Source organism: Hippoglossus hippoglossus, chromosome 16, assembly GCF_009819705.1.
Source record: "Hippoglossus hippoglossus isolate fHipHip1 chromosome 16, fHipHip1.pri, whole genome shotgun sequence".
Lineage (NCBI taxonomy): Eukaryota > Metazoa > Chordata > Actinopteri > Pleuronectiformes > Pleuronectidae > Hippoglossus > Hippoglossus hippoglossus.
In genome coordinates this window covers 11,675,542-11,702,096 of record NC_047166.1, presented here as the reverse complement: position 1 = coordinate 11,702,096, position 26,555 = coordinate 11,675,542, and the positions used below count along the sequence as shown (strand labels likewise).

At 41.9% G+C, this 26,555-nt stretch overlaps 1 protein-coding gene and 1 long non-coding RNA gene across 2 annotated transcripts; one reads left to right on the top strand and one right to left on the bottom strand.

Moving 5' to 3' along the window:
- Positions 1-368: 368 nt before the first annotated feature.
- LOC117777136 (transcriptional repressor scratch 1-like) lies at positions 369-9,977 on the top strand. Its single transcript, XM_034611687.1, has 2 exons — positions 369-1,328; positions 5,823-9,977. The coding sequence occupies exons 1-2, from the start codon at positions 1,217-1,219 to the stop codon at positions 6,548-6,550; spliced, it is 840 nt and encodes a 279-aa protein (XP_034467578.1). The 5' UTR covers positions 369-1,216; the 3' UTR covers positions 6,551-9,977.
- A 3,000-nt stretch (positions 9,978-12,977) lies between these two features.
- Positions 12,978-18,573, bottom strand: LOC117777138. The gene is made up of 3 exons (XR_004616561.1): positions 18,563-18,573; positions 17,010-17,014; positions 12,978-13,180 (listed from the first exon to the last, which is right to left on the bottom strand). It is a non-coding gene; the product is annotated as an uncharacterized LOC117777138 (long non-coding RNA).
- Positions 18,574-26,555: the final 7,982 nt, after the last annotated feature.

The following is a 26,555-nucleotide window of genomic DNA, read 5'->3' as shown; positions in this document are numbered from 1 at the left end:
ACACACACACACACACACACACACACACACACACACACACACACACACACACACACACATACAAACACACACACACACACACACACACACACACACACACACAAACACACACACACACTCTCTCTCTCACTCAAAAAAATTAGAAGAAAGGGAGGAAGGAGGGAGAAGGAGAAGGAGAATGAAAGACAGAGAAAGAAAGAAAAAGAAGAGAGAGAGGGGGGGGGGGGGGGGGGGGTGATAACAGCTTCAATAAATCATCCGGGCCAGTCGCCGCTCCCCGGGGATGTGGGATGGATTAAATTAAGCACTCCCTCTACCCGTGTGTCTATCCATCTCTCTCTCGCTCTCTCTCTCTCTCTCTCTCTCTCTCTCTCTGGCTCGCTCGGTATAAATGCCAACAGCTGATCGCGAGACGGCACACTCACGGGAGCACCTCGCGGAAGCTGCAGAAAGAGAGCGAGAGAGAGAGAGGGAAAGAGAGAAGAGAGAGGGATACAGAGAGAGAGAGAGAGAGAGAAAGAGGAGAGGATGCTGATGATCCACACTCGGCCAAGCGGAGTCTTTTTTTTTTGCTGTTGAAGGGAATTAAATAAGGACTATTTCGCAAAGAAGAAAGGACAAGGTGGCCGACATTTATTTTGAAAAGCTTCCAAAATCTATTTTACATCCTTTTTCAGATTTTTCTTCGCATCCCTCCTCCTCCTCCTCCTCCTCTTCCTCCTCCACCTTCCTCCTCTTCTTCTGAGAGGCCCGCGAGCTGTCTCACGCTGCAGGATTTTCCTTCCACCACCTCTTATTTACTTTTATTTATTTATTGTTATTACTGTTTTTGTTGTTTGACTGCTCGCGAGCCTCAGTCTGCCGGTGCACGCGAGCGCAGAGAGAGAGAGAGAGGGAGAGAAAGAGAGAGCGAGAGACCCCCCGGAGGGAGCTGTCCGGTGCTGAAGTTGCATTTCTCCTCTTTCTCGTGCACGTGAACCAGACAGAAGACGAGCAGAGAAGAAAGGAGGAAGACATTTAAAGAAAAAAAGAGAGGTGAAGACTTTCCAGCGGATCAGTGCAAGACAATCTTCCTCCGTCCTCTGCGTGTGTGCGTGCGTGTTTGCGCGTGTGTGTGTGTGTGACGGGTTGAAACCACCACCACGCTGGCCAGGCCATCGTGGATCGGCTGTGTTGTTTGTGAGTGTGTGTCGTTGTGTTGAGTCGGTGTCGCACCATGCCAAGGTCCTTCCTGGTGAAAAAGGTGAAACTAGATGATTTCTCCACGGCGGATCTGGAGAGCGTCTACCGGCACAGGACAGACCTCAGCTTGCGGCTCCATGACAAAGGTAGGTCAGGCTGAACTGCGCACACAACCCAGCACTAACAGGTGTCTCACAACAAACACAAGTCGGCCTGTGAGAGGAAGAGGAGGAGGAGGAGAGAGAGGAGGTGGAGGTAGAGGGCGGACAGGCAGGGGACCTAAGAATGCCGTTTCCAAAAATGTGTGTGTCCGAGAAGAATTCCTTTAATGCGACACCTCCATGTGCCAATACTCAATATCTATAATAACCTATTTAATTTGTGCTTTTATAGTATTTTATTTCCCACCAGTTCTTATTCTTGTAGCCAGTTTTCTTTTTCTATAATTCCTCTCCAGCATTTCCAAGTAGAACTTAAAATGGGATTGTGCGCAACCAGTGGGGATGTGGGTGTAGCTGCTCGGGGCCATTTATGGAGCCCATTAGATTTGACAGTGTAGTTATGACCTCTCTCACAGGTGACCCAATAAAAGCTCCAAAAGTTCCTTTCAAAATAAACGACCCTTCCAGGTTTCAGTGAGAGTGTAAGAGCTACAGTGTACTGCAGGGGAACATGATAAGACTGAAGAGGTGCAGTTCAACACCACACAACTCTTTATTTACTGAGAGTGTGAAGTCTGCAGCCGGTTTGACTCAAAGCAGTTGCTTGAGTTGTGCGAGTCGAGCTGCCACTGAAGCGGAAAGGTCACTTGAGAAATCAACTAAATCCAGCGCATCCCATGTTACATTGATTTTGGCTCATCGTCAGCAGGGAGTTTGCCCCCCCCCCCCTACGCAGGCTAAGTCAGGTTAAAAGAGATAAAGACGGGATGGAGGTTATTCAGATCTGCTTCACCTTCACTTGGTTTTGGAGGCAAAAGCCCAAGTCTAAATGTCCATTGATTCACAGATCTGCTCTTAAGTGGACGAGCCTCTGCGACCTCAGCGTGATGCTTGTAATGTTTGAGATGATGCATGGAACCTACACCCCTGTGTCCTGTAGGCTGGGTGTCTTATACAGAAAGTGAGCTGACAGACGCAGTAACACTTGAAGTGATTCAATGGTCGAAACTGCAGCTGCAGCACAGATGAGAAGCAGCTGTGATCAGACACATTACCAACAGTGCACAGGTGTTTTCTTGGTTTGTTCTTCTTGGTTGCATTTTAAATCAGCTCCTTCACAGGCTGGAATTTTACTGTCTCTATAGAGGGTTTAATCTGTGCTCTGTACCAAGGTGAGCATGTCCTGTTTTTGCAGAGTTAAGATATTTCTGCACGACGATTTCTCCCCTGGAGATACAAAAAAACGCACCTCCCTCTGTGCTACACGCAGCCTGTTGTATTAATTATCACATAAAGAGAAGAGGAGGAGACCCTGACCACACTTATCTCATTTCACAGTCACTGACGAACTGTTGAATACTATTGAGCTGTTGAATATCACAGTAGATTCCTAAGCTGAGGAACATTTCTATCCAAAAAGATTAATTATTTCAGACAGTTTTGGTTTAAATGTTGAATATAAACAGTATTTTACTCGTTTAGATATTTATTTGTTTAGATGTACTATTTAGGCATAATATTTAAGGCAGCCCTCACTGCAGTGAGCCTCCAGCAGGAGTAAGCAGTGTTATTCATTGTTTTTGTGCTGCCCTCTGCTCCTGTGAAGCTGTGAACTTCCTCGCTCCCTGCGACTGTGTGCGTCACATCTTACATGAAAAGCCAGAGACGTCCTTGCCATGTAAATGAAGCCACTGTGCTGCTTCCACCCCAATGTCATCGACACATTGATGCACATCAGCATGTGCATTCGGCATGCGAGTGCTCTCTGTTATTTCTCCGCTCATAAAGCAAAAAAGCTGTCAGCGGTGTATTTGTAATGTCGAGGTTAACCAGCCCTGCTCGGCTTGACACGCGATCTGCTGCCTCAGCAGCGCCGCGCCACACACTGCCTACACCGGCCACCTTTTGTCTCCATCCCCAACATCAGATGGTGACAGCTTAATGCGGCTTCTACATACAGTACAATACAAACTCTACCCACACAGCGCTATGAACAACTTTCTGCTTGAACGAACCAGCTTTTGGAATAATTTATGTCTCCCTGCATGGTTCCTGTGTTGTGTGCGAGATGGGAGTGTGTTTTCAGACAGGACGAATCAGCAGATATGAAGAAGCTGTTGAGCCTATGCAGACGTATATAGGAGGGGTGTCACCTCGACCTTGTTGCTTCTGCCGCTTATTTAAAAAATCACCAGACTGGATGGATAATAATAAATAAAGGGATTTAAAGAAAATACTTAATCTTTGTTAATGAATTGTCTATGTCTACTTGAACTTCAAACAGACAGATATGGGTCATGTCCAATTGATCACACTAAGTTTAAATTTTGAAAATTTGAAGCTGATATTTCCTTAAAATAGATAATAAATAGAAACATCTTAATCTTAATAAATAAACCTTAAGTTTTGTTTTGAGCGTAGCTGTGGCCAGTGTGTTGTTTTTTGGCTCAATGGAAATAAAACCTCTAAGTATGTATAGGTGTATATTAATTATATGAAGAGAGAAAGTATGAGAAATACTTTATGTACCATAGGTTGTGTTTACAGTTCTCTGTTAAGTCTGTATTTAAGCTTTTAACCAAACCGAACCCATCGTGTCAAACTAATTCTAAGACACAAAAACTGCCCGTAGCATTAACCTGTGTGTGTTTGACAAAACTTGATGTATAACCAGTTGCATCTTTGTTGTTATGTCAATAGAAAATTTGCAGAAAAACAACATCCACAGTTAAAACATGTATTGAGACAGGCTGTTTTTTTATATAGATCAAAAGGTATTTCATAATGTGTGTGTTTGCATATATGCAAGTCACACTGCAGATTAATGCATTTAATTACACTTTTGTGTATTTAGCCAGTTATGTGGACAAACTCACATATTCATGATGACTATGAGAAAACACAGACCAACTTGAGAAATAAAATAGCATCTTATTCAGATATGAATGTATCAAGAGGGAGGGTGGCATCTTCCGACCTGATATAATAATCTATATAATCTATAGTGCTTTACAATGCGTTTAAGTTTATTTCTCTAGTGCTGTTAGTCTTTAACTCTCAGCTCTGTAAGTCAGCACCTTCCTGTTGAACTGAGGGAGTCTCTCTCTGTTACTGGGCCATCGACGGGCTCCGCACTGGATCTGTCCGTGGTGCTGATGCTCGTTCTCACACTAAATCAGCTTTCTCAAGTTCAGGGTCAGTGTGTGTGCGCATTTATCTTTCACAGAGGAACTGTGTTAACTGTAACCTTTGAGGCTGAGGGGAATTTTATAGCTGAAATATTATCTGGACCAACACTGGAGGCTTTTTTCACACTGGCAACAGGTGTGCCGGAAAAACAATATGTCACTTCAGTGTTTCACGTATAAGTTGTTTAAAGCATTAACAGTTACTGCTGCAGCCCTGAGGGTGAATCGACAAACGTCTCCTGCTCCATATGCAGTAATACCAGGGGATGGGATGATTACTATGGGATAGATATGTAAGTGAATATATATTATATGTTATGTACTTTATTATCAGTACTATTAGAGTGAAGGGAGGACCATAACACTCTTAAAATCATCTAAACTGATGTTATTTTATATTGTACTTCACATAACAACGCATGATCTTGTGGTTGTTGTACAGGCATTACATGAAAAATGTGCTGACTGACCTTGGATCAGATCTAATTGGAACCTTCAGTTTCACCCACTGTGTTGCCATGTTTGGTTTTCTGCTCTTTCAGTGTAAAGAAACACAGCATCTGGTTTTCTCATCCATTACAGCGCCGCCTGTCGTGTCAGCAGTTATGTCCATCCACAGCACTCAGTGAGCGGCTTAATGAGGTTCCTACATACAACATGCTACGAAACCTCGAACATGTTACATGCACGAACATGTTGTAAACGAGTTCCTGGTTGAATACTTATGTTATCCATTGCCCCAGTGATGTGTTTTATTATGAATGGACCCGAACGCAGATGTGCGTTACTAAAGGTGTAATACTCACTAATAGAGTTGTTAACATGAATGAGGAGGCACTTCTTTAGTTCCACCACTTCAGAGTGTGTAATGCTCCTCAGTGCACGGTGTCTCTGTGAAGAAAGATAAAGCTGAGAAAAGACGAGTATCTGGTTTCATGCTGTTGCTTTTGTTCAGCTCGCAAACAGCAGTCGAATAATGTCAATACAAACTTTTTTCTCCTGTTGTGTCCCTTTAGGTACACAATTGTATTGTATGTCCATTGCAATTGTTACCAGTATTTGAAGGGTCTCTGGTGTGAAGGGTGGAAATCTTTGCCACTGTTCTCCTCTGTGATTCTCATTCTGATAGAAAAAAGGTTGTCTTCTTTACTACCGATCAAATTACGTAATAGCTGCTTCAGGGACGAATAATGGTCTTATCTCTTTATACCAAATGTCTGATTCTTGTTCTATTTTTCATTATAACCTCCACTACAATGTTTTTTAACCTAAATACTGTTTTTTCCCCCAGGTGGTTACATCAGTGACTACATCAGCCCTGTTGTGTACGATGCTGAGAGTGACAGTGGGATCAAGGTGCCGTCTCCCGACCCTCTCTACGACGGCATCCACAGCGACTACGGGGCCCCTGACTCTGAGTCACCCGACAGCCCCAGCTCAGAGATCACCGATGGCTACATCAACGGAGATGCTGCAGTGAGTGATGGTTACTCAGTCGATGCCTTCTACATCACCGACGGCCGCTCGAGGAGGAAAGCTATCAGCAGCCCCAGGACCATTCAGAGGCACACCTGCAACGAGTGCGGCAAAACCTACGCCACGTCCTCAAACCTGAGCCGGCACAAACAGACACACCGCTCACTGGACAGCAAGCTGGCAAAGAAATGTCCGACCTGCGGGAAGGTGTACGTGTCCATGCCCGCCATGGCCATGCACCTGCTCACTCACGACCTCAAGCACAAGTGTGATGTGTGCGGGAAGGCGTTCAGTCGACCTTGGCTTTTGCAGGGCCACATGCGCTCGCACACGGGCGAGAAGCCGTTCGGGTGTGCCCACTGCGGGAAGGCCTTCGCGGACCGCTCGAACCTGCGCGCTCACATGCAGACCCACTCGGCCTTCAAGCACTTCAAGTGCAAACGCTGCGACAAGACCTTCGCGCTCAAGAGTTACCTGAACAAGCACTACGAGTCCGCCTGCTTCAAAGGCCCTTTCTCTCCTCTCGGCCCCTTAGATGCATGACCCCCCGCATAGATGAAACAAATGGACTAAACTGCAGAAATAAGTCGCCATTATCCTTAAAGACTGAACTGCAGACACAAACAATCTATTTTTGGTCAGAGTATGACCTTGCTTCCCCTCCTCCCTCTCTCTCACTTCCCCCTCACCTCGCTTTCCCTTGGAGCCTATTCGTGATGATGACGACGATGAAGATAGCACAATTTTTCTCCTTGAGATTTGCCCACTTAAGGATTTAACTGATCTACGCATGCACTTCCTCAAAAACTCTTCACCTCCTCTTCCTCTGTCTGTTCCAGATAGAGACAATAATACTGACACGGCTTCCTTCTGGCATCTAAATACAGTATGACACCGTATATTTTGGGACACTGATGATGAGGATGACGACAAAGACGATAGTAAGCCTAGTTACTGCGTTCCTCCCTGCACTGAAACACAGTGAAAGAGTTTTCCCTCTTATTTTCTTTTTTGGGGGGAATAATAGTAATAATGATAGTAATAATAATGATAATAATAATGTTCTGCTGCACCAAGTGACCATAATCTCTCCACCACTGAGGTAAAAATATTATTTATATATTTATTTATTTATATATTTGTTTATTTCAATAATTTTTAATTTATTGTGAGTTTATACTTGATTTGTTGCACTTTCATTTCTGTGTATGTAGGATATTTGCTAACCTCTTTTTATCACTACAGGCCAAAGCATATGTCACTTTTTTTGAGTACAATTCTTTTCTTATTACGTTTTTTTCTTTTCTTATTAACGTTATTGCATGCAAAAAAAAAAAAATGAAATCTATGCCAACATCATAAAAAGCTTATGATTTTTTTGCCAAAATCCAATAGATAGAACCTGAGGGCAATATTTTTTCGTGGAGCCTCCGTAGGACTCTTCAAAAGCAATAATCACCTAATGCATGGTATTTTATGATGACGTTATGAAGTATTACCTACTACTGTATAGCAGTTTAAAAATCAGGTATGTTTTACTTCACCTATAGTCATAAACAGATAAATACGAATATAACAGACATCAGGGAACATGCCAATGTAGTGTTAGAGTAACAAAAAGAAAACGTCCTGTCTTTCCTCTCTTGTTATGCACTGCCTGCCTCTTAGTGAGTAGAACTAATGTAGGATGTAGGCTAGAGAGGCTGGGATCAGCTGCCTGCTTGGTATGAGGCCTATTGTAGGATAACTACCACCCTGACAGACCTGCACCAGGCTAACTCTGGCATTACATAAGCAGGAGAAGTCTACATTCGGATCAGGCCACACAACATTTTACTCAGATCGGATCCTTGACCATTCATGAGAGGTTTCTGGGATGTAAACAATTACATTCAGAGGTTCTGAAAACACCTTTCATGTTTTATGCAGCAACAGGTCTGCGCATTTCCATAATGTTAAGAGGCATCTTATCTCTCTTTTCATACAAACAAAACTGGAACAAACTTTTAGCAATCAGACTGGAGAAGCATGCAATGAAAAGTGCACCGAACCAGTACGACACATGGCATTTTGCAAATCTGAGTATATTTTCAATAGAAAAGCACCAAGTCAAAGTTTGGTGCATTGTTGAAGTTGGACAGAGGTCAATGCATTATTCAACTTCCCTTCCAGAGCACTTCCAGACCATACAGTAACAGTGTGCATTCTTAAACCACAGAGAAAAGCATGCACTTAAGCTGGATGGTCTGAATCCAGCTTCACTGTTACAGTCCTGATTATTCTGCAGTAGGCCCCATCCATCCCTAACAGGCCGACCATAGGCAAACTCTTTGAGTGATTATTATTCCTACAGACAGGCCCGACTGTAATCATCCCGAACCCATAGACGGTTATCGTTCAAACTAACTGGCCAATACCAGTGTTGCTGAACCCAGTTCTCTGCAGCTCAGAAACCTTTTCTTCAGATCCATGGAGCTTCCTGAGAGACAGACTGAGGGACACACACATCTGCACAAAATAATGAAGCGCTTGTTTGTGTTCATACGTCGTCCTGTACGTCCGCATCGTAACTCTGCATAGACACTTTCCCACGTGGCCGCACACGTGAGAACACGATGCCTGCTGACGAGCTGTTTGGGGGTAATGAAAATCTATTTACAGTCAAACTTTCAACAACTGAAAAGAAACAGGTTTAATGATAAGATGCAGGTTTATAACAGAGACGTTCTGATAATTGCTTCCTCGTGCATGAGCTTCCTCACTTACAGCCTGGGTCAATTTATCGAGTGACAAAAGTCTACATTCTATGATAAATGTTGTGTTGCATAACAAGTCAATTAGAAGGAGGCAGTTTTCTGTTGTGACTGGAGCGATCAGTGTGTGAGTCAGCAAACTGCAGGTCTTATCTCTCTTCCCAATGTGTGAACCAGATTCGAGCTGCAATTACTTGAATTGTATCAGACGATTAGTCATAGAGCTCCGTCTTGTTAGGGCTCACATTTTAGTTTTTGTCTTTTTTTATCTGTGATTTTTAAGTACTGGCCGCAATAAATCTACATGGCTGAGTAAACATGCAAAATAGGTAAAAAACATTAGATTAGGAGCTCAAACTAAAATGCTAGTCAAATACAGCTGAATGTGAAAATGACAGAGTGTGACGAAGAGCCCATATATGCAAAGAAAACAAAAGCATTACCCTCATTTTTCTTTACACATCTCGGAGACATCGAAACCCTGGAAGAGATAGAAAATAACAATATGCTATTACTCAAACCGCTAACTCTAAAATCTGGTTTCTTTCCTCTCTGTTTGAATGAGAATGTAAGCAGTAAACACACTGCTGCTACTGTAGTGACTGATGACAGTGTGACGGGTACAAAGTTGTTAAAAAATCCCGCTAACAGTATTTCAGGCTGCAACGTCTCCAGTTGTTGTTTACGCGTCACAGATTGTTCCATTGTGTATTCAAACACTTTGCACATTTGCACTGCGGTCGAAACATCTTAAGGGTATTTGGATGAAGTCGTCGTTGTCCTGCTGGTGACCGGTGTTCAGCAGTTTGTGCGTCTGTCTCTGGGTGAGCTCCAGGTCTGATCTCTCTAAGCACTTCCATTCTAGTCATTTCCACCTTAAAGAAAGTAGCACAATGAAACTAACTAGAATTCAGGTAGAGAAGAATTAAAAACCTTGTACTAGCTTGACCTCTCTTCTTTTTTTGTATTTCCAAGTTAAAGAATGATGATAACCTAAATAATCATTTATTGCAAGAGGGTTTGTAAAGAATCCTTTGGATTGATACATTTTTACTGCTGTATAGCGATTATCTGACACACCTTATCTCGGGAGGTCTGCATCTCTGGTGCAGAGAGACGACGTCCTGGGTTTTTTTGAGCCAGTATTCAAACAATGTAAGCACAATGAGCACAAAGCATTTTGTGGCACTTCATAATAAAGAATAATCTTAACAAGCCAAGGCAGCATGTTGCACTTTTGTGTCTTGTCTTCTGTTGTGCTAAACACACACCCACTTCATTCAAATTCCATTCACCTTAAACCCATTTGTCCATAGAATTCCTCCTCTGTTTAAGTAGCTTTTAACACAATCCATGCTCGTAGAGTAAGTTTACCTTTGAGTTAGAAGAGTGCTGAGTTCATTTACATAGAACAACACTCACTCTGGACTTAAGAGCCCATACTTAGCATCAGCTTTGTCAATATTGTATGTGTAAAAAGGGACTGGGTTAACACTGGTGCACAGTGAGCTCATTAGCACTCTTTAGGCTGGGAGCTATCTACCAGTAATGGGCTGCCTGGATGGCTAAATACAGCAGTTTGCTCATTCCATATTTGGACATTTAGCAGTGCTTATGTAATTCAAAGCCTCTGAATTTATATCTTATGTATTTCTCTAAAATCTTTAATTGTGGAACAAGTGAAATGAAAGTTTAATTGACAGTGTGCTGGTGACACTTTAAAGAAGCTATTAACTGTCATCAGATTTTGATCCAAAATTATTAAATCCTGCCTGGTGTTCAGAACACATACTTGTGTATATAAACAGAGTGAATAAAGAGCCAAGGCACAATGTAAATATCTAACCCTTTAAGATCCAGTGTACTTATAGTTAAGGGCTTGAGAAAACAGGTCTTTAAAGCCTTAAAACGTCTCATTCAGTTGTTCAGGAAACTGAGTCAGCAACAATGACTCGTCCAACAGTTAGCAGCTGTGTGAGTGACACAACAGGTGAGTTGATCTTCATCATGTAATCAGCATCAGGATCCTCACAGTTAAAAAATAAATAAATGGAAAACATTTTAAACCGATTCTAGGCCATTTGTAACAAATACAACATAAAAAATCCAAGCTGCTGACCAATAAATGATAATATGACACATTAGACTACGGATATAGTCCCATATACACATACTACAGAATCTGCTGCTCACTGATGGACGGAGACAAATTGGGATATGGGATACATTTTTTCTTCCACTGCAATTTGTGGGGACACAAATCCTCCTTGATTGTAGAAGAAGTAGAATTTTTAAGGGTTTCCTCTCCAAGTGTTGAATGCTGCAGATCCACAATGTAATACAACTGATACAACAAGGAAATGAAACAAATTATATCAAACACTGAACAAGACTAACTACGCGTGAACAGGAGGACCTGATGGTGTTCCTGTGTGCTGGCAGAGGGTCGTGTTGTATCTGTGACATAATGGGAAACTGACCAACTAACCTTTATCTTGCAGTGACTTTGAAACAGAGGTGACCTGTTCAGGCACCGTTTCAGCTGGAAAACACCTCAAAGCAACAACTTCTGCAGTGAACGGCACATCACAGCAGAAACTATATCAGTGGCTACAGGGCTTTGGACTATTTGACAATTTTCTGTGCAGGTGCAAAAGCTAAATTGAATCTTGTCTCTGTTCTTTCCCCCTTTCTTTTTATTTCACCATCTCCGAGCTAAGTGTTGCCATTCATATTTAGTGTATTAGATGATGTGTGTGTGATCACCTGTTACATCACATTACACCGAGCACAGTCAATCCTCCCGTGAAGTTGCAGTCCAATCTTGCCGTTGGCCCCCAGTAAGCACTGACAGTCCAAATCTATTGTTGCTATGCCAACACTTGAGGTATCCAAGGCAATAAAGCATCTACAGTAGCTATAGTAGTAAACTATCTGAACTGCCTCAACAAAGACACAATGCAGCACTCTGCAGTTTTATGAAGTACAGTATATCTCCCGACCCGAACCTGAAAACTGGTTTCACAGCAGTTGCAAGAAGTCTGAAAAGTGACTGCCCACGCCTATGAATCACCTTCAACTCCCTCCCTCCCTCCCGTCCTCTCTCAGAGCTCTACCTCCCCTCCACCTTTCTGCACAAGTGGTGTTCTCTCCTCTCATATCTCCCCTCCCCTCTCCTCTCATCTACCCTCCATCTCCAACCACCTGCTCAATTCTTCCCTCCATCCCTCCATCCTCTGCGTGCTCTCACCCACCCCCAGTTTTTCCTCCAGCTACCTCTTCCCTCTCTCTCTCCCCTGCCAAGTCAAACCAGGCCATCAGGCCTTTGAGGACCTGAAAGTCATTTAACTCCTGGTAGATAATAAGTCTTAGAATATAGCTCCTCTCAGATAATAAGCTTTATCACTTGATTGCTCTGCATGCTCCCAACTGTCTTTAGATTCATGTCCAGGGAGCTACTCAAGCGCATCACACTTTTTCCTCCCTGGCAAGTCAAATTAACGCTGGGTGTGTGTGAATGGGTGTAAGAGTGTATGTGTGTGTGTGTGTGTGTGTGTTAGTGTGCGACTTCGCATAATAAGGGGATGAGCGGGAGCTGAGGTTGCAAAATAAAATTAAAACAGCAAAGGTTACTTTCCAACGGTTAACAGGTGTAACTGTTGGAAATATGTAGTTAAGTGTCCACACGTGTGACATTGACCTCTTTACTTAACCTCGTGCTGACTTTCATTTTGTTCAGCTTTGATCGTCTCACAGAAACGCGTCTCTTCACCTGTCCTCTGTCCCTTCCTGCTCTTTACCTTTCGCCTCCTCCGTCTGTCACACCTCCTCTGTCTTCCCCTGCGTTATCAGAATTTGTTCTTAATCACGAGCCACCACTTGTTGATACATGCTATGAAAAGAGGAGTAAAGCAGGATTAAAATGAGAAAACTTTACAAAATGATGTCTCTATACTCAGTGAAAGCTGGTGTAATAGTGAGATTTTAAATATAGTTTTCAGAATTAGTTTCTCAGATTGGAGAAAACCTGCACAGCTTAAATTTATGAGACTTGTCTGCATGTGGATCAGATGTTCGGTCTCCAGAGTGAAGCCCAGACAGAATGAAAAGATCAGTGAAATAACAGAGGATTATGAAGAGATTTAGTGAGACCAAATTTTATTCACACATTATGACAAAGAATTGGCAATATTGTAAATCTCATCTCCCTAAGTTAGAAAGAGCAAATCACTGAAACTCAACCAGATCATTCAGGCTACACTGTCACATAGAGTTTCCTGCAGAAGGGTGTCAGAGGGCCAGGAGGGAGTGATGTCATTGTTAATAAAGATGACCTCGGATTTGTCTGTGATCAGCTGTGGGAAATGTTTCGCAGGTATATGAAAAAGGGAAAATTAATGAGCAGGGCAGTTATCTTCTCCTTCATGTCAGCCCCCCTTCCTCCCAACTTCTGTTCTATAGTATATTATAGTATATAATATATAATAAGTTTGACCTCCTCTTGGTTCTATGAAGTCATTGTTGAAGCAGGCATCACCATGTTGTTTATGAATGGAGTTGTGCTTTGCTTGGATAACAGATCATTTCAGATAAAGCTTTAAATAATGAACATGTTTTAAATCAAATATAAAACATGGATCATTTATATATTATCTATAGAATATATGATATTTTCACACAGCAAAACTTGTGTCTTAACTGAACCCAAACCAACTCTGTTGAATGAGACACATCGATAATTAAAGTAAAAATACACTGTCTATAAAACAAGGAAATACCCACTTGTCATCAGTATAAATACCACAGAGCCTGGGAGGGAAGTTTTACAGCATTTTAGCAGCACAGCTGTTCCTCCTCATTGAGTCTAACAACAGTTGCAGATTGCCAATAAACAAACATTAATATGCTTCTGTATTTTTGCAAAAAGCTTGAGGATTTAAAAGCAATAGAGGGAGAATATGTCACACACTCAGTGGCCACTTCATTAGGTACTTTGTCAAGAAGCATTTGTAAAAAGCTCAGTTTTTTGTTGGAATGCCTAAAGTCTTCTTAAGTGTCTAACCAAAGTTGCCGCTGTTCTGGACTTCATTTCAAGGACATGTCCGTTCGTTTGTTCGTCTGTCTGTCCCTCCCTCCATCCATCCGTCCATCCTGTTTATCCTTTGTGGATCGCGGGGGACACAGGAGCAAATCCCAGCTGACATTGGGCAAGAGGTGGGGTAGACCCTGAACAGGTCACCAGTGTGTCACAGGGCCAGACATACAGAGACAAATAACCACTCACACTCAAATATGCATGTGTTTGGACTGTGGTAGGAAGTCATAAGAAAACCCTTAGGAAACCAATGCAAACACATGGAGGACATGCAAAGACACCGGAATCGAACCCTGGAACCTTTCAGGCACCAATGCACCAACATGCCACCAGTGAAATGTGTCCCTCCTATTTACATAGTGTGTAAGAGCAGGATATTACACAGACCTCTGGACATGACACAATCCAGTACAACACCATCACTACCACAGTGCTAGTATATAGATCTGTATATCTAAGAAGGTGGATTTGCTATGAACCCATGTGGACATGGGTAAATGAACAGTATGTGTGTATCCCTCTTTGTCTGCTACATAACCACGAACTGTAACGTACTGTATCCGTATCGGTGCAGCCACGTCTTCCACTCTCACTCCAGACAGGCATGATGTTGGGAGCGGAGAAGTGTAGGACAGGGCTGTGAATGTTCTCACCATATCCCGGGCTATTTGCAGAGATGGCAGCTGTCATCAGAAACATCATCAGGCAGAAGACAAGTGCTGTTCACAACTCTGGTAGGTGGAGGTGTGGAACGAGGAGGAGAGATGTGGAGCCCGGAGATAACCGCTCCGGTTTCTCAGTAATCGCCCTCTCAATTAACAATTCATCCTTGTGTGATTAAAGAATTGTAAAGCCGCGAAATGCATTTGTTTGGTGCCGCGTAGTCAATATGCAACATGCCCGACAAGACACCATATTGATCGCTACAATAACAAGATGGTAGCCGGAGAGATATTCACTGCTTTCTTTGTTTCTCTTTCTTTTGTTCCTTCACTCGCTCATTCTCGCAGTGTCGCAAACACACATAACGTTTTACTTTTTCCAATTAGCAAACATGAACTGTGCCGTTACACTCAGACATTTATCCCAGTGATACTTGTTGTCAGAAACAACAACATTCGTAAAAAAATATCCACAGAGGAATATTTGCAGGAAGGAAATATCTGCACAGCTGCAGCAAAGAAAGCTGCCGAACAGCTGAAGAATGCGTTCAGAAGATGTCAAAGCAGTTTGCACTATGTCTCACCTTAAAAATAGCAGCCACCGGAGCTTGTGCAGCAGCAGACGGAACATGGTGGAGCTGTTAAACTGGGTTTCTATGGCTGCTGGCATGATGAAAGGTCCTGCTACAAGACATATGATAAGAATTGTGTGCATCTGTATGAACACCCAACTTAAATAGATGCATCCAAATGTGTGCGTATGCTGTGTGCATGCAAACATGTGTGTTCATTATTACTGCTGAGAGGCTGCAGGGCCAAGAAAACCACTGTATGTGTTGTCCAGCAGTGTCAAACAAATGATTTAATTACTCAGAGAATTGGATAAAAGATACAAATAAAGGACGGACAAAAAGATACAGTGGACAGATACAGACACGCACACACACACACACAGACACATCATAAGTTGTTTTGTTTGTAGCTCCTAATTTGAAACCTCTGCGGTGCACTGCAGGCAGCACATTTGAAGTGACAGTAGAAGTTTGTATGTTGTATTTATTGATTCATGTCCTATTGTGAAGTTTCCCTTTATTCTATGACAGAAAAACACAAACAAAACAAATCTATAGTTTCTGATGCTGAGTTTGTGCAGATAGATTCATTATTCCAATACTTGATGCAAAAAAACTGCAGACAGATGTCACATCGAAACTGTTTCTGTCCCGATCGGTAATTTATGTAAAATCTTTGTGTTTTGTTCAATTCAATTATCACCATTAGTATTATCAATACCCTATACTCTATTTACCGATAAATACATCTCCACTACCAACATAGCGATGCTGTTGCCACAAACGTGCATTACGTCCAGTAATGCACGAACGAAAACGGCGATTTGTTATTTTTTCATAAAGGGGTTGGTCACTTTTGGAGCTGATCGATGTGTGTGTTGCGGGGTGTGGGAGAACGAGGCAAAGAGCACTGACCTTCTGTTCTTTCAATGCCGTTCAGTTTAAAGCAGGAATAATAATTGTTGTAAAATCTGATTTTGTCAAAGAATTAATTTCCTGTTGCAGTTGACAATCTTGAAAATGACTGACAGAGACAGACTGAACTGAATTTGCAACAACAAATGTATTATTTGACAAATGAAAATAAAAAAACAAAACAATACAATTATATACACCAATAAGTACAAGGGATTTGTCTTAACTCTGCTTCTTTAGTAGTAACAGCAGTGGAGATTGTTCCCTCACCAGGGAGAGAGGATTCAGCCGAGCCATTTTAGACTTTTTAGTTTTGGCCTTGTCCTGGCTGAGGTCCATATTAGCTCTGCAGTGGTGGCAGGAGGTGGGCTCACACGAGCTGGTGGAATGCTGGGTACTGGACAAAGACCCTCACCCTCCAGGACTGCAGCAGACTCAGCAGGAGGGGGTCACAGGAATTGGTGGAGGAGCAGTGACTGCTGACTCCAGACAAGGCTCCTGATTCAGGTCTTCAGCAGGGGTGGTTGCACTCTCTGTGATATCCTCCACATCAGCTGGCTGAGTGCAGTCCAAGCCTGTGCTTACACAGACAGACACTTTTGTGGAAATCTGTGGCTGAATCAGCTCACACATTTTCTTTGCTGTGACATTTGTGATGATTTGGGATATTCTTTAATTTGTGTGTGTTGTGGTACAGTAGGCAGCAGAGGCTAAAGACATTCACAAGACAGCTGCTTTCTTGTCCCACGGAAAGTCTTTGAGGTTAAAGCTCATCAGTGATTTAGAACTAATTCAAATATTTCTAAACTTGAGGATCTGGAGTAAAATAGTGGGAAATGAAGTCAGTGCAGGAAAAGTAGCTAGATTCAAGTGTCACATAATGACTTGTTACTTTTACCAGAGTATTTTTACATTGTTGCTACAGGATGTTTTCAGAAGACTTGTGAATGTTGTTGAAAGCTCAGGAAGAAGAACAGGCAAATTCTATATCTGCACACGCAGCACTCTCTCTCTCTCATAGGGGGATGGAGCGATGGCAGAATTGGCAAATTAGGAAAGGAGAGGGCTTTTGGTCATTTAGGTTTAAGGAGGATGAAATCCCCCCTCACCCCCCCACTGTCTTTTTACCTGATTATTCTTCTTATTAAAAAAATCCACATCATCATCATCACTATAACCATCAACTTACACAGACATTGTAATGCCATCAGTTTGTATAGTAAAGAAACATACAACTGACACTTGTTAAACAGGTAGTGGCCATTTAAAGTGACACACACACACACACACACACACACACACACACACACACACACACACACACACACACACACACACACACACACAAACACACACACACACACACACACACACACACACACACACACACACACACACAGACGTAGACACACACATTTGGAGAAAATAACAGAAATTATTCATCATGTCTTTCAAAAATTTATGGGCATCTTTATTTGACTTGGACACTGGATAAGAGCGCAGGCCTGCCTTCAGAGCTCCGTAGCTGAGCAAACATTCCCTCAGAGAGAGGGAGAGAGAATGAGAGTGAGAGACAGACAGAGAAAGAGAGGAAGGGAGCGAGAGAGAGAGAGAAATAGGGAAAAGCGAAAGAAAGAGAGAGGGGGAAGACACAGGGAGAGCACATAGGGAGTTGCACTGAAGGAAAGAAACAGAAAGCGAGTGGGCAAGCGAGAGAGAGAGAGAGAGAGAGGGAGAGGGAGAGGGAGAAAGGGAGAGCAAGAGGAGGAGGAGGAGGAGAGGATAGAGGGATAGAGGTAGCTCAGGGAGGAGAGGAGGGAGACTTGACCCAGATTGGGAGCCTAACAGCGGCAGCAGCAGCAGCAGCTGAGTGAGCCGGTGAATGTTTAATAGCGCCAACCACTTGCACACACACACACACACAACCACACACACACACACACACACGCTGTACACACACACACATCCACCCCCACACGCAGAATCACACAGACACTGTTGACTGGGACTCTTGTTGCTGGAGTTTAGCTCAGGCCTGTTGAATAACTGTGGTGATGATGCGATTATCTTTGAGAGCGGAAGAAAAACCAAGGTTTCTCAGATGAATCTGCCACCTATGTTTCAATTAAATAGTTTGATCGGTGCTCTCTATGGGGTGAGCCAATCAGATGATCCAAGACCTCAAGGCATCTTCCCTGTAGGCAGCTCAAATGGCTTCATAGTTCCATCAGGTGTCTGAAAAAGACGATAAATGCACAAGTTACAAAGTGGGAAAAGACAATTTGAAGCCTCTCACAACTCACTCAGCTGCCGTAACAAAGACCTTGCAATGACTGCAACCGTTCAGCAAAACATGAAACCAAATATCATCCAAGTGATGGGATTCATACACCTTGAACACGAGCCACCATCTAATATGGAAGACAAAGGGTTCAGATACTCTGATGCACGCTGCACTCATCCAGGTCATGAATATTTCACTAATGTATGTCTGCTGCAGTTATTCCAAACATTGTACACACATGTTGAGAGCCTGAGAACAACATCAGAGCTTTAACCTCGTCTTCTTGAGAAAAAAACAGCAGAGGGTGAGCGTCCAACAGATTCTCTGACACTTGATGTGAGCAGCTCTATATCATCCATATCGCTATAGTCCTCATTTCAAGGTGAGAAAACACTTCATTCACACATTCTTCACATTCCAGAGAGAGAGAGAGAGAGAGAGAGAGAGAGAGAGAGAGAGAGAGAGAGTGTGTGTGTTTGTGTGTGTGTCCAGCTGTGTCAATGTGTATTACAGAGCAGGTGACAAAGGGGGATGAGTGTTGAACATGTTTCAATCTATATAAATTGAAAAATCTATATTTTTGACATCACCAGTAGGCTTCCCAATTCATATAACATCCATATAGCTTTATTCTAAATCACTGATATAAGGAGCTATTGTTTAAATAGGTAAAATGAACACAATACTCTTTAAAGGTGACTGCATTTGCATAAGCATTTGGAGCTAAGCATAACCTATGAAATGCAAAAATGATATAATATTTCTTATTCTATATTTTTCTTATAAATCCTCTTTGCTGTTACATATTTAGTTTGAGGTGTGAAGTGACCCAGTTCAACTGCAGGGATCTATAAAGCGTTACTGATTTTGGTGATCAGCCCCAAAAATCCTGACCAGAGCACTGTTAAAGAAAACATATTGTGGGTTTTCGTTGTCTCTGGATTTTGTATTTTATTTAATGGTGTTTATTTTCTTTATGGCCAAGGACAACCTGCCTGATTTTAAACATTTAAACAACTATAAACCAGTGAGCTTTGTTAATACTCACACATAAACTGATTTTTTCCTGTAATGTTAGGCTTGGTTACTTTTTCATGCTTGTTTGTTTATCATTTTCTTAATGCTTCTGGGCTTCCCTTGGTACCCGGTGTTTAACGTCTCAAAGCAGGGAACTGTGGGTAACTCCCTGAGGCGAAGTCTGCAGAAATGCAGACAAACACAAAAGTGTGTGTAAATGGTTCAAATATCTAAAAGAAAGTCCTCATGCACTCAGTGATTTGACAGAGAGACGTCCTCAGCCCGTCAGTGTTGACATTGGGATTGGGCGTCACACTCAGAAATCAAACATTTGAATAAAATGACAAAGGGTAATAGTGAACTAAATACTAAATAAAGCTGTTTGGGAAAGAGGCAAGTGTCTTTATCATGTGGTGTATTTAGTTAACATGGATCATTTTGACACGTGTGTAAAACATAATGACATGTTTACAGCTAGCGGCGCCTGGTTTCTGGACTCTCAGACTCCCTAAGTGTTATTACAATATGTTACTTGTTAGTTATCTCTTCCTGAGAATGCTCTTTGACCTGTTAGGTGGAGAGGTTCCCATCTTCAAGTAGGAAGCATGTTTCGAACTAGATGCCCCTATGTATGATGTCATTTTATCTCAAGTTTTGGGCGTAAACAAGTTCCCTATATGAATGCTTGTCCGGCACCGGCGACTCAGACTTCTGAATTGGCCGAGAACGTCTCCGGGTGTGCCGGTACCCGTCCTGACCTGTAACTTCTGTGTAATAAACCTTATTATACAAGCAAGAACGGTGTCCGCGGAGATTCCTTCATCATCATCTTCAACATCACTGCTGCTTAAATATACGACAAATTTGGCGTCACGAACTCTGGACGTGCTGTGGCCTGCGGCATCTCCAAGACCTTCACACACGGTGAGCGTTTCTCACTTGACTGGATGCTGGTTCATTCATTGAAGCTGTTGTGTGCCTGCTGTCTGGTCACACCGTAAAGAACCTTTTCTTTTTTATGGACATGTCATGTTGTGTTGATGTTTGAAGTGAAGCTCCGTGCTAAATTTGATTTTATTTGCGTAGTGCACAACGCAAATAAAGGGGGGATTATTATAAGAGAAGATAAAAAGTGAAGAAAGGAAATAACATAAATACAAGAGATGTATTGTATGTGTAGAATAGCTTCATTGTAACGATAAGGTGAGCTAAATAACATTGTGCGAGATTAATGAAGATTGGGCCCTCAACTTCTTAACGGTAAGACATGTGTAGATTAGTCACTGCGTGACAGTTGGCTTTGACATAGTCAGGAATTGAGTTAAAAAGAGAAAATTGGGATAATCCTGGATCCAGGAAATTTGAATAAATAAATGTAAACAGTGATAAGGGACAGAGTAATGAGAGAGAAATAGGATCAAAGAGATGATCAGGGAAAGACGCCGCAGAATCTGGATATAGAAGCCCTCAGGAAGAGGAGCTGTTAGAATGGGCCGCAAAACCTCACCACAGGTCAGTTTAATAAACTGGAGATTGTAGAATTAAAAAATTCGATTGTATGTTCTCACTCTGAACATTTGTTGACGAACAGTGTTTGGTGCAGCCTCTCATTGAATATTTACATCTCATAGGTAGCATAAATTTAAAAGAATAAGAAAGAAAAGTGCGCGGCAAAAAGCATGCTATATGAATGTATGGTATGAATGAGTTGTTTTGGGGAATATAAGATGAGTGCTGTTTGTGTTTTTGGGTTGAATTTGCAGTGTTTTTCATTGTGTGGCAATGTGTGTGCGTTCATGAACAGGGAGACATCTCCCAGCCGTACCCTGGTGTGTGTGTGACACGTGGTCACTACTGTGTTCCAGCTGTGTGTGACAAACTGCAGCAGGGGTTGGTCTATGTGGTTTAGGTTAATAAATAAGATTTTATGATTGAATAAACATATATAGGTTGTGGTTGATAACGGGAAATTTGATAACTTATAAGGAAAGATATTTTGCTTTCTGTATTAAATAAAACAATGAGCCTCTTCCAGAGGACGTAATGAATTATGTGGGTCTAGTTTTCCCTCCCTCCACTCGCCCCCACCTTCCCCATGTTTTTCTTCGTATCTCTCCTCGGCTCCCCTGAGAGAGAGACCGCCTGTGTGAAAGAATTCAGAAAAGAGGGGGAGAAAGGGGGGTTGTAAATTTTCTAAAACATGAGTACAGCGACATGAGGAGAGACTTTCATGCTCTCACCTCTGTGATTAACACCCTCCTGTGAGACGCAGGGGCAGAGTCACAAAGTTTAAAAAAAAAAAAAAAACAACAGAAAACAATTCTTTAATGGGGTTTAGTTTAAGCTAAAAAAGACAGTTTGTTTGTTTGTTTGTGGGACAGCGAGATTGTGCAGACAGTATTAGGAAATAATATTGTTTGTTTGATTCAGCTAGATTGGATATGTTTGTAGTTCTAAAAATTCTTTAACCGCTAAAACTTTTTGTTTCATTTGGTTTTCATTAAATTCTACAATGCTTAGTTAGGGGTTTAATTTGGGAACAAATTGAGTTTAATTTGACATTTTGGACTTTAAATACTGGATAATGATAATTTGGATAGAAGGAGAGATAGTTAGAATTTAGTTTTAAGGTGATAACGAGAGGAAATTGGTTGCATTGACTAGAGAATGCACATATGCTGGTATTAAGAGTGTGAACATCTACACTACGGGCTGGTATAAATAAGAATAACATATCTGTTTTTCCTCACTGGGACTGACACATGTGCTGTGTGCAGGCAGAGAGTCATACAGATATATATTGGTTTATGAAAGGACTGTTGAGTTATTAATACAGCCGTGAATGAATAATAAACTATTGAGAACTTTAAAGATATTATTAGAGTGAAATAAACTAAATTATATATTGATGATGCATGGTATGGGATTATTACTGGTATTTAAAGGAGAAAAACATCTATTGACCTAAATGCTGGCAGATAACGTGTGCAAATCATACTGAATCGCTTATGATGCTATTCAAAAGACCTAATGGGTTCATAAGATACTAAATCATTGCCTGTTTCTTTTCCCTTATCCATTTACGGTGAGTGGGAATTGAGGCCGGTGCATCACACAGATTGAGGCTTGCTGACGTCTGCGTGTGCAGCTCCTGTCTCCAGTCTGATCAAGGCCGGTACAGTTTATCCAAAAATAAATAAATAAATAAATAAATAAATAAATAAATAAATAAATAAATAAAGGGCTTGGCAACGGACTGACCAGTTAATGCATTTAACTAATTAATAGAATATGATTGTTTGGTCTAAACTCTGCTGTCAGTTGCAGATGTAAGTTTTATTGTTTGTGCGTGGCTTATTCTGATCTGTGCTGTGTTGGAGATTCACTATTGTGACTGTTTGATGATTTGAGGTGAATATTGGTTGATAATTAGGTGATTGTCTTGCTGCGACTAAGAGCACATTTGGTGACAGTCAGTCACTTGTGGGAGTGCGTGATCTTTTTGTCAAATATTATAAAGCAGACTTTGGGTTGTGCTATTACATCAATGAGCTTTTGATTCCTTTGGAGTTGGCAAATCAATTTCATTTTTATTATTGGCTGTGGTGTCTTAATGGTTTTAATACATGAATTGATTAATTTGTTAGTTGGTTCATTGATTGGTTGATTGATTGATTGATTGAGTGCTTGATTGATTAATTTGTTAATTGATTGATTGTTTAATTGGTTGATTGAGTGAAAAAAAAAAAAAAAAAAAAGAGGGGAGATAAGTAATCTAAATAGCTTTAAGTAGTTTTAATCTTAGCAATTACTTTTTAATTTACAATAAGGGAACATAAGGAAGCCGTTAGAATGGGGAAAAAGGGCACTAAAAGTCCAAAAGTAACTACTCCTGTTGATGTAGTACAGAAGAATAATCCTTTAGTTAAAGGCATCGCAAACATTGCAAAAATATCGGAAAAATGGCATAAATTCTGGCCTGAAATTGACCAACCATGGCCAGTAGAGGGGACTCTTAACCCAGATGTAATTATAATAATGGAGGTACTTGTGTCCACATACAAGGAAGAGAAGGAAAAGATGGAAAATGAGAAGGTGGACAAGGAAAAGATGGAAAATGAGAAGGTGGACAAGGAAAAGATGGAAAATGAGAAGGTAGACAAGGAAAGGATGGAAAATGAGAAGGTGGAGAAGGAAAGGATGGAAAAGAGAGGAGATGATACCACTAATGACAGTGAGAATGGAGACAACGATGAAGATTTGGAGACCAGGACTCCTTCATCTTCAAGAAGGTTTTGTCCTGCGACATCCAGTACTGAAATAAAAGAGGACTTACGGAGGACTTTAAGAGAGGTCGAAAGAAGTATGGACCGATGCTCCTATGACTTGGGAAAAACTAGTAATCCAGAAAGACAAAGAACACTGGTGAACCAGTTAGAGGAGTTGCAGATACGGAAGGAAGAGCTGCAGAAAGAAGGCTCCCAACTATTGGGCATGAAAAATGCATTGCGCTCAAGAAAACAGTTGACACTTAAGAAGATGTTTCCAGTGGTCATCCGAGGGCAGAGTTTGGAGTATAAGCCTTGGCAGAGTACAGATATGTCAAACATACTTGAGAAGTTACCTACTCTTCAAGATGGAGCACATTATTGGATTTCGAAGTTGGAAGAGATTATGGTGGGAGAACAACCTGCCACTGGAGATATTAAGAGACTCTTGGCTAATCTCCTTGGAGTTCATGCTATGGGAGAGATTCTACAGAAAGCTGGACTTAATCGATATGTGGGAACTGCTGTGAATGATTCAGAGCTGTTTTCTGCAAATAGAGGTCGAGCGTGGAGAGCGCTGAAAGAGACATTTCCGACAAATGTACATCCTGACAACATTTTTATTGAACCACTGGGACAGGAAGAAAACCCGAGGGCCTATGTGTCGAGAGCTCATCAAGTGTGGAGAAATATCACAGGAAATGACCCAGATTTGAATCAAATGGAGCAGTCAATTTTGCGAGCCAGAATACAGAAGGGGTTGCCCCTATCAGTGAGGAGCAAACTGGCAGAGGTGGTTGGTCTTGGAAGCATGGCAAAGGGTGTCTATACGGATCATATAGCCCATCAAGTGGTGCTGTATAGGAAAAAGGAACATGACCAGAAAGAACAGGACCAAGAGACCCTCAGAAAACTCAATCAAATACAACTGGTGGATAATAAGAAGATGGAGAAGAAGCAGGCTCTGGTTATGCAGAATCAGGCTCCACTAAATCAACCATTACCACAACTACAGCTGAACCAGGTTCAGCTCCAATCGTTCCAGCCATCATCGGTGGTTCCAGTCGTCTCCTACCCACAGCCAACTTTTGGTCAAGCGCAGACTTGGAGAGGAAGGGATCATGGAAATTTCGGAAGAGGAAGAGGAGGAAGGTTTAATCAAAATTTTCAACAGCGTTCAGAAGAATGTTATAATTGTGGACAATTAGGCCACTTTGCCCGTGAGTGCAACAACTTCAGAGGGAATTTCAGAGGGAATTTCAGAGGGAACTCCAGAGGAAACTTCAGAGGAGGATTCAGGGGCCAATCAGGGCCACCCAGGCGACCGGTGAACCCTTACAGAGGCCCGGAACCAGGATTCTAGAGATGCCCTGAAGACTCGAAAGGGGGGTGTCAGCTGATAGTGTCAGGGCCGGAGAGAGATCCAACAATAGAGGTGAAAATAAATAATCGACCATTGGAAGTGATGGTGGATAGCGGAGCTGCTTTTACCTGTATTCAGCCTGAAGATGCTATACATCTCCCCATGTCCGGTCAATTGATTCGGACAATCGGGTTTGAGGGAGTGAAACAGCTGATTCCTCTCACAGAACCAATTGAGCTCAGTTATAAAAATCGGAAGATTACAATACCCATATTGGTATCAGAACATACACCTATTGCACTTTTGGGAAGAGATGCTTTGTGTAGATTGAAGTGTACAATAAAGTTTACACCAGACGGCTGTCTGGTGGAAGTGCCAAATGATATTTTTCACCAATCATTGATGACAACGGAGACTGAAGCTTCTTCAGTATTTTGGATCGGAAGTCTTAATGCAGATTTTTTGGAGCCAGCTAAATTGTGGGAGAAGTTTATCATTGCCAATATGCCTGATGCGAAGCTTCCAGAGTATCCATTTCACTGCACGCTCAAGTATTTCAATAATGATGCCCAACCAAACACAGAGGAATGGTTGAGTCGTCAACCAAAGCAAGTTCAACTCAGTTCGGGCTGTATAATTTTGGGACCACAAGGAGCAGCTATGAAGATACACAGAGATGACCATTTGGATAAAGAGTTTGATATCGAGAAGAGTGTGCCACATGTGACCTTGTTGGTGTGTGAAGAATATAAGCAGAAGCATATAGGAGAAATGATGGCAGAAGCAGAAGAAGCTGTTTTTATACCGGTAAAAGATAATCTTGCCATCTGGAGGAGTGAGGATCAGAGATTCATTAAGATCATGATCTCTGCTCAAGGACAAGGAAAGCCACAAACTGTGCGGATGACACATGAGTCAATTTGCAGTGCTAAGATGGACTCAGACTTAATGAGAGAAGAGATGTTGCGACAAGTTCCAGAATGTTTGTGGTCTCGGCATAGTACTGATATTGGACTTGTGAAGTCAGCCCAACCAGTGAGAGCTGAACTCCGACCAGGAGTCAAACCTCCTTGGAAGAACCAGTATCCACTGAAGGAAGAGGCAATCCGAGGAATTGAACCACAGATTGAAGGACTTTTGAAAGCAGGTGTTTTGAAGATAACACAGAATCCCCAGAGTAACACGCCTTTGTTGCCTGTAAAGAAGCCAGATGATTCATATCGCCTGGTACATGATTTGAGAGCGGTGAATGAAGTGATAGCTGATTTTCCAGCAGAAGTGCCGGATCCACATACTTTGTTAGCCCAAATTCCTCCAGATGCGACACATTTCACAGTGTTAGATTTATGTGGTGCGTTTTTCAGTGTTCCACTTAGTATAGAAAGTCAAGGCTTATTTGGGTTCACGTACAATGGACATTTTTATGAGTATAAGTAACAGTAAAGATAACAATTTAAAGATTTGGATAAACTGATCTGAGTAGTCCTAATATGAACTTCATGCGAAGGAACTATGGTGACACAGCACTAAGCCAAGTACAAGTGTGGATGAAAGAATGTGGGTTTCCAACTGGGGGAAGTTTTAGTACAAGACAGCTGAAACAGCTGAGACTGAAGCTA

Bases quoted from the DNA above. Each gene is read 5' to 3' on its own strand.
- LOC117777136 (XM_034611687.1), top strand. From the start codon at position 1,217: ATGCCAAGGTCCTTCCTGGTGAAAAAGGTGAAACTAGATGATTTCTCC. The intron at 1,329-5,822 runs GTAGGTCAGGCT...TTTTTCCCCCAG, and splicing joins CTTGCGGCTCCATGACAAAG to GTGGTTACATCAGTGACTAC.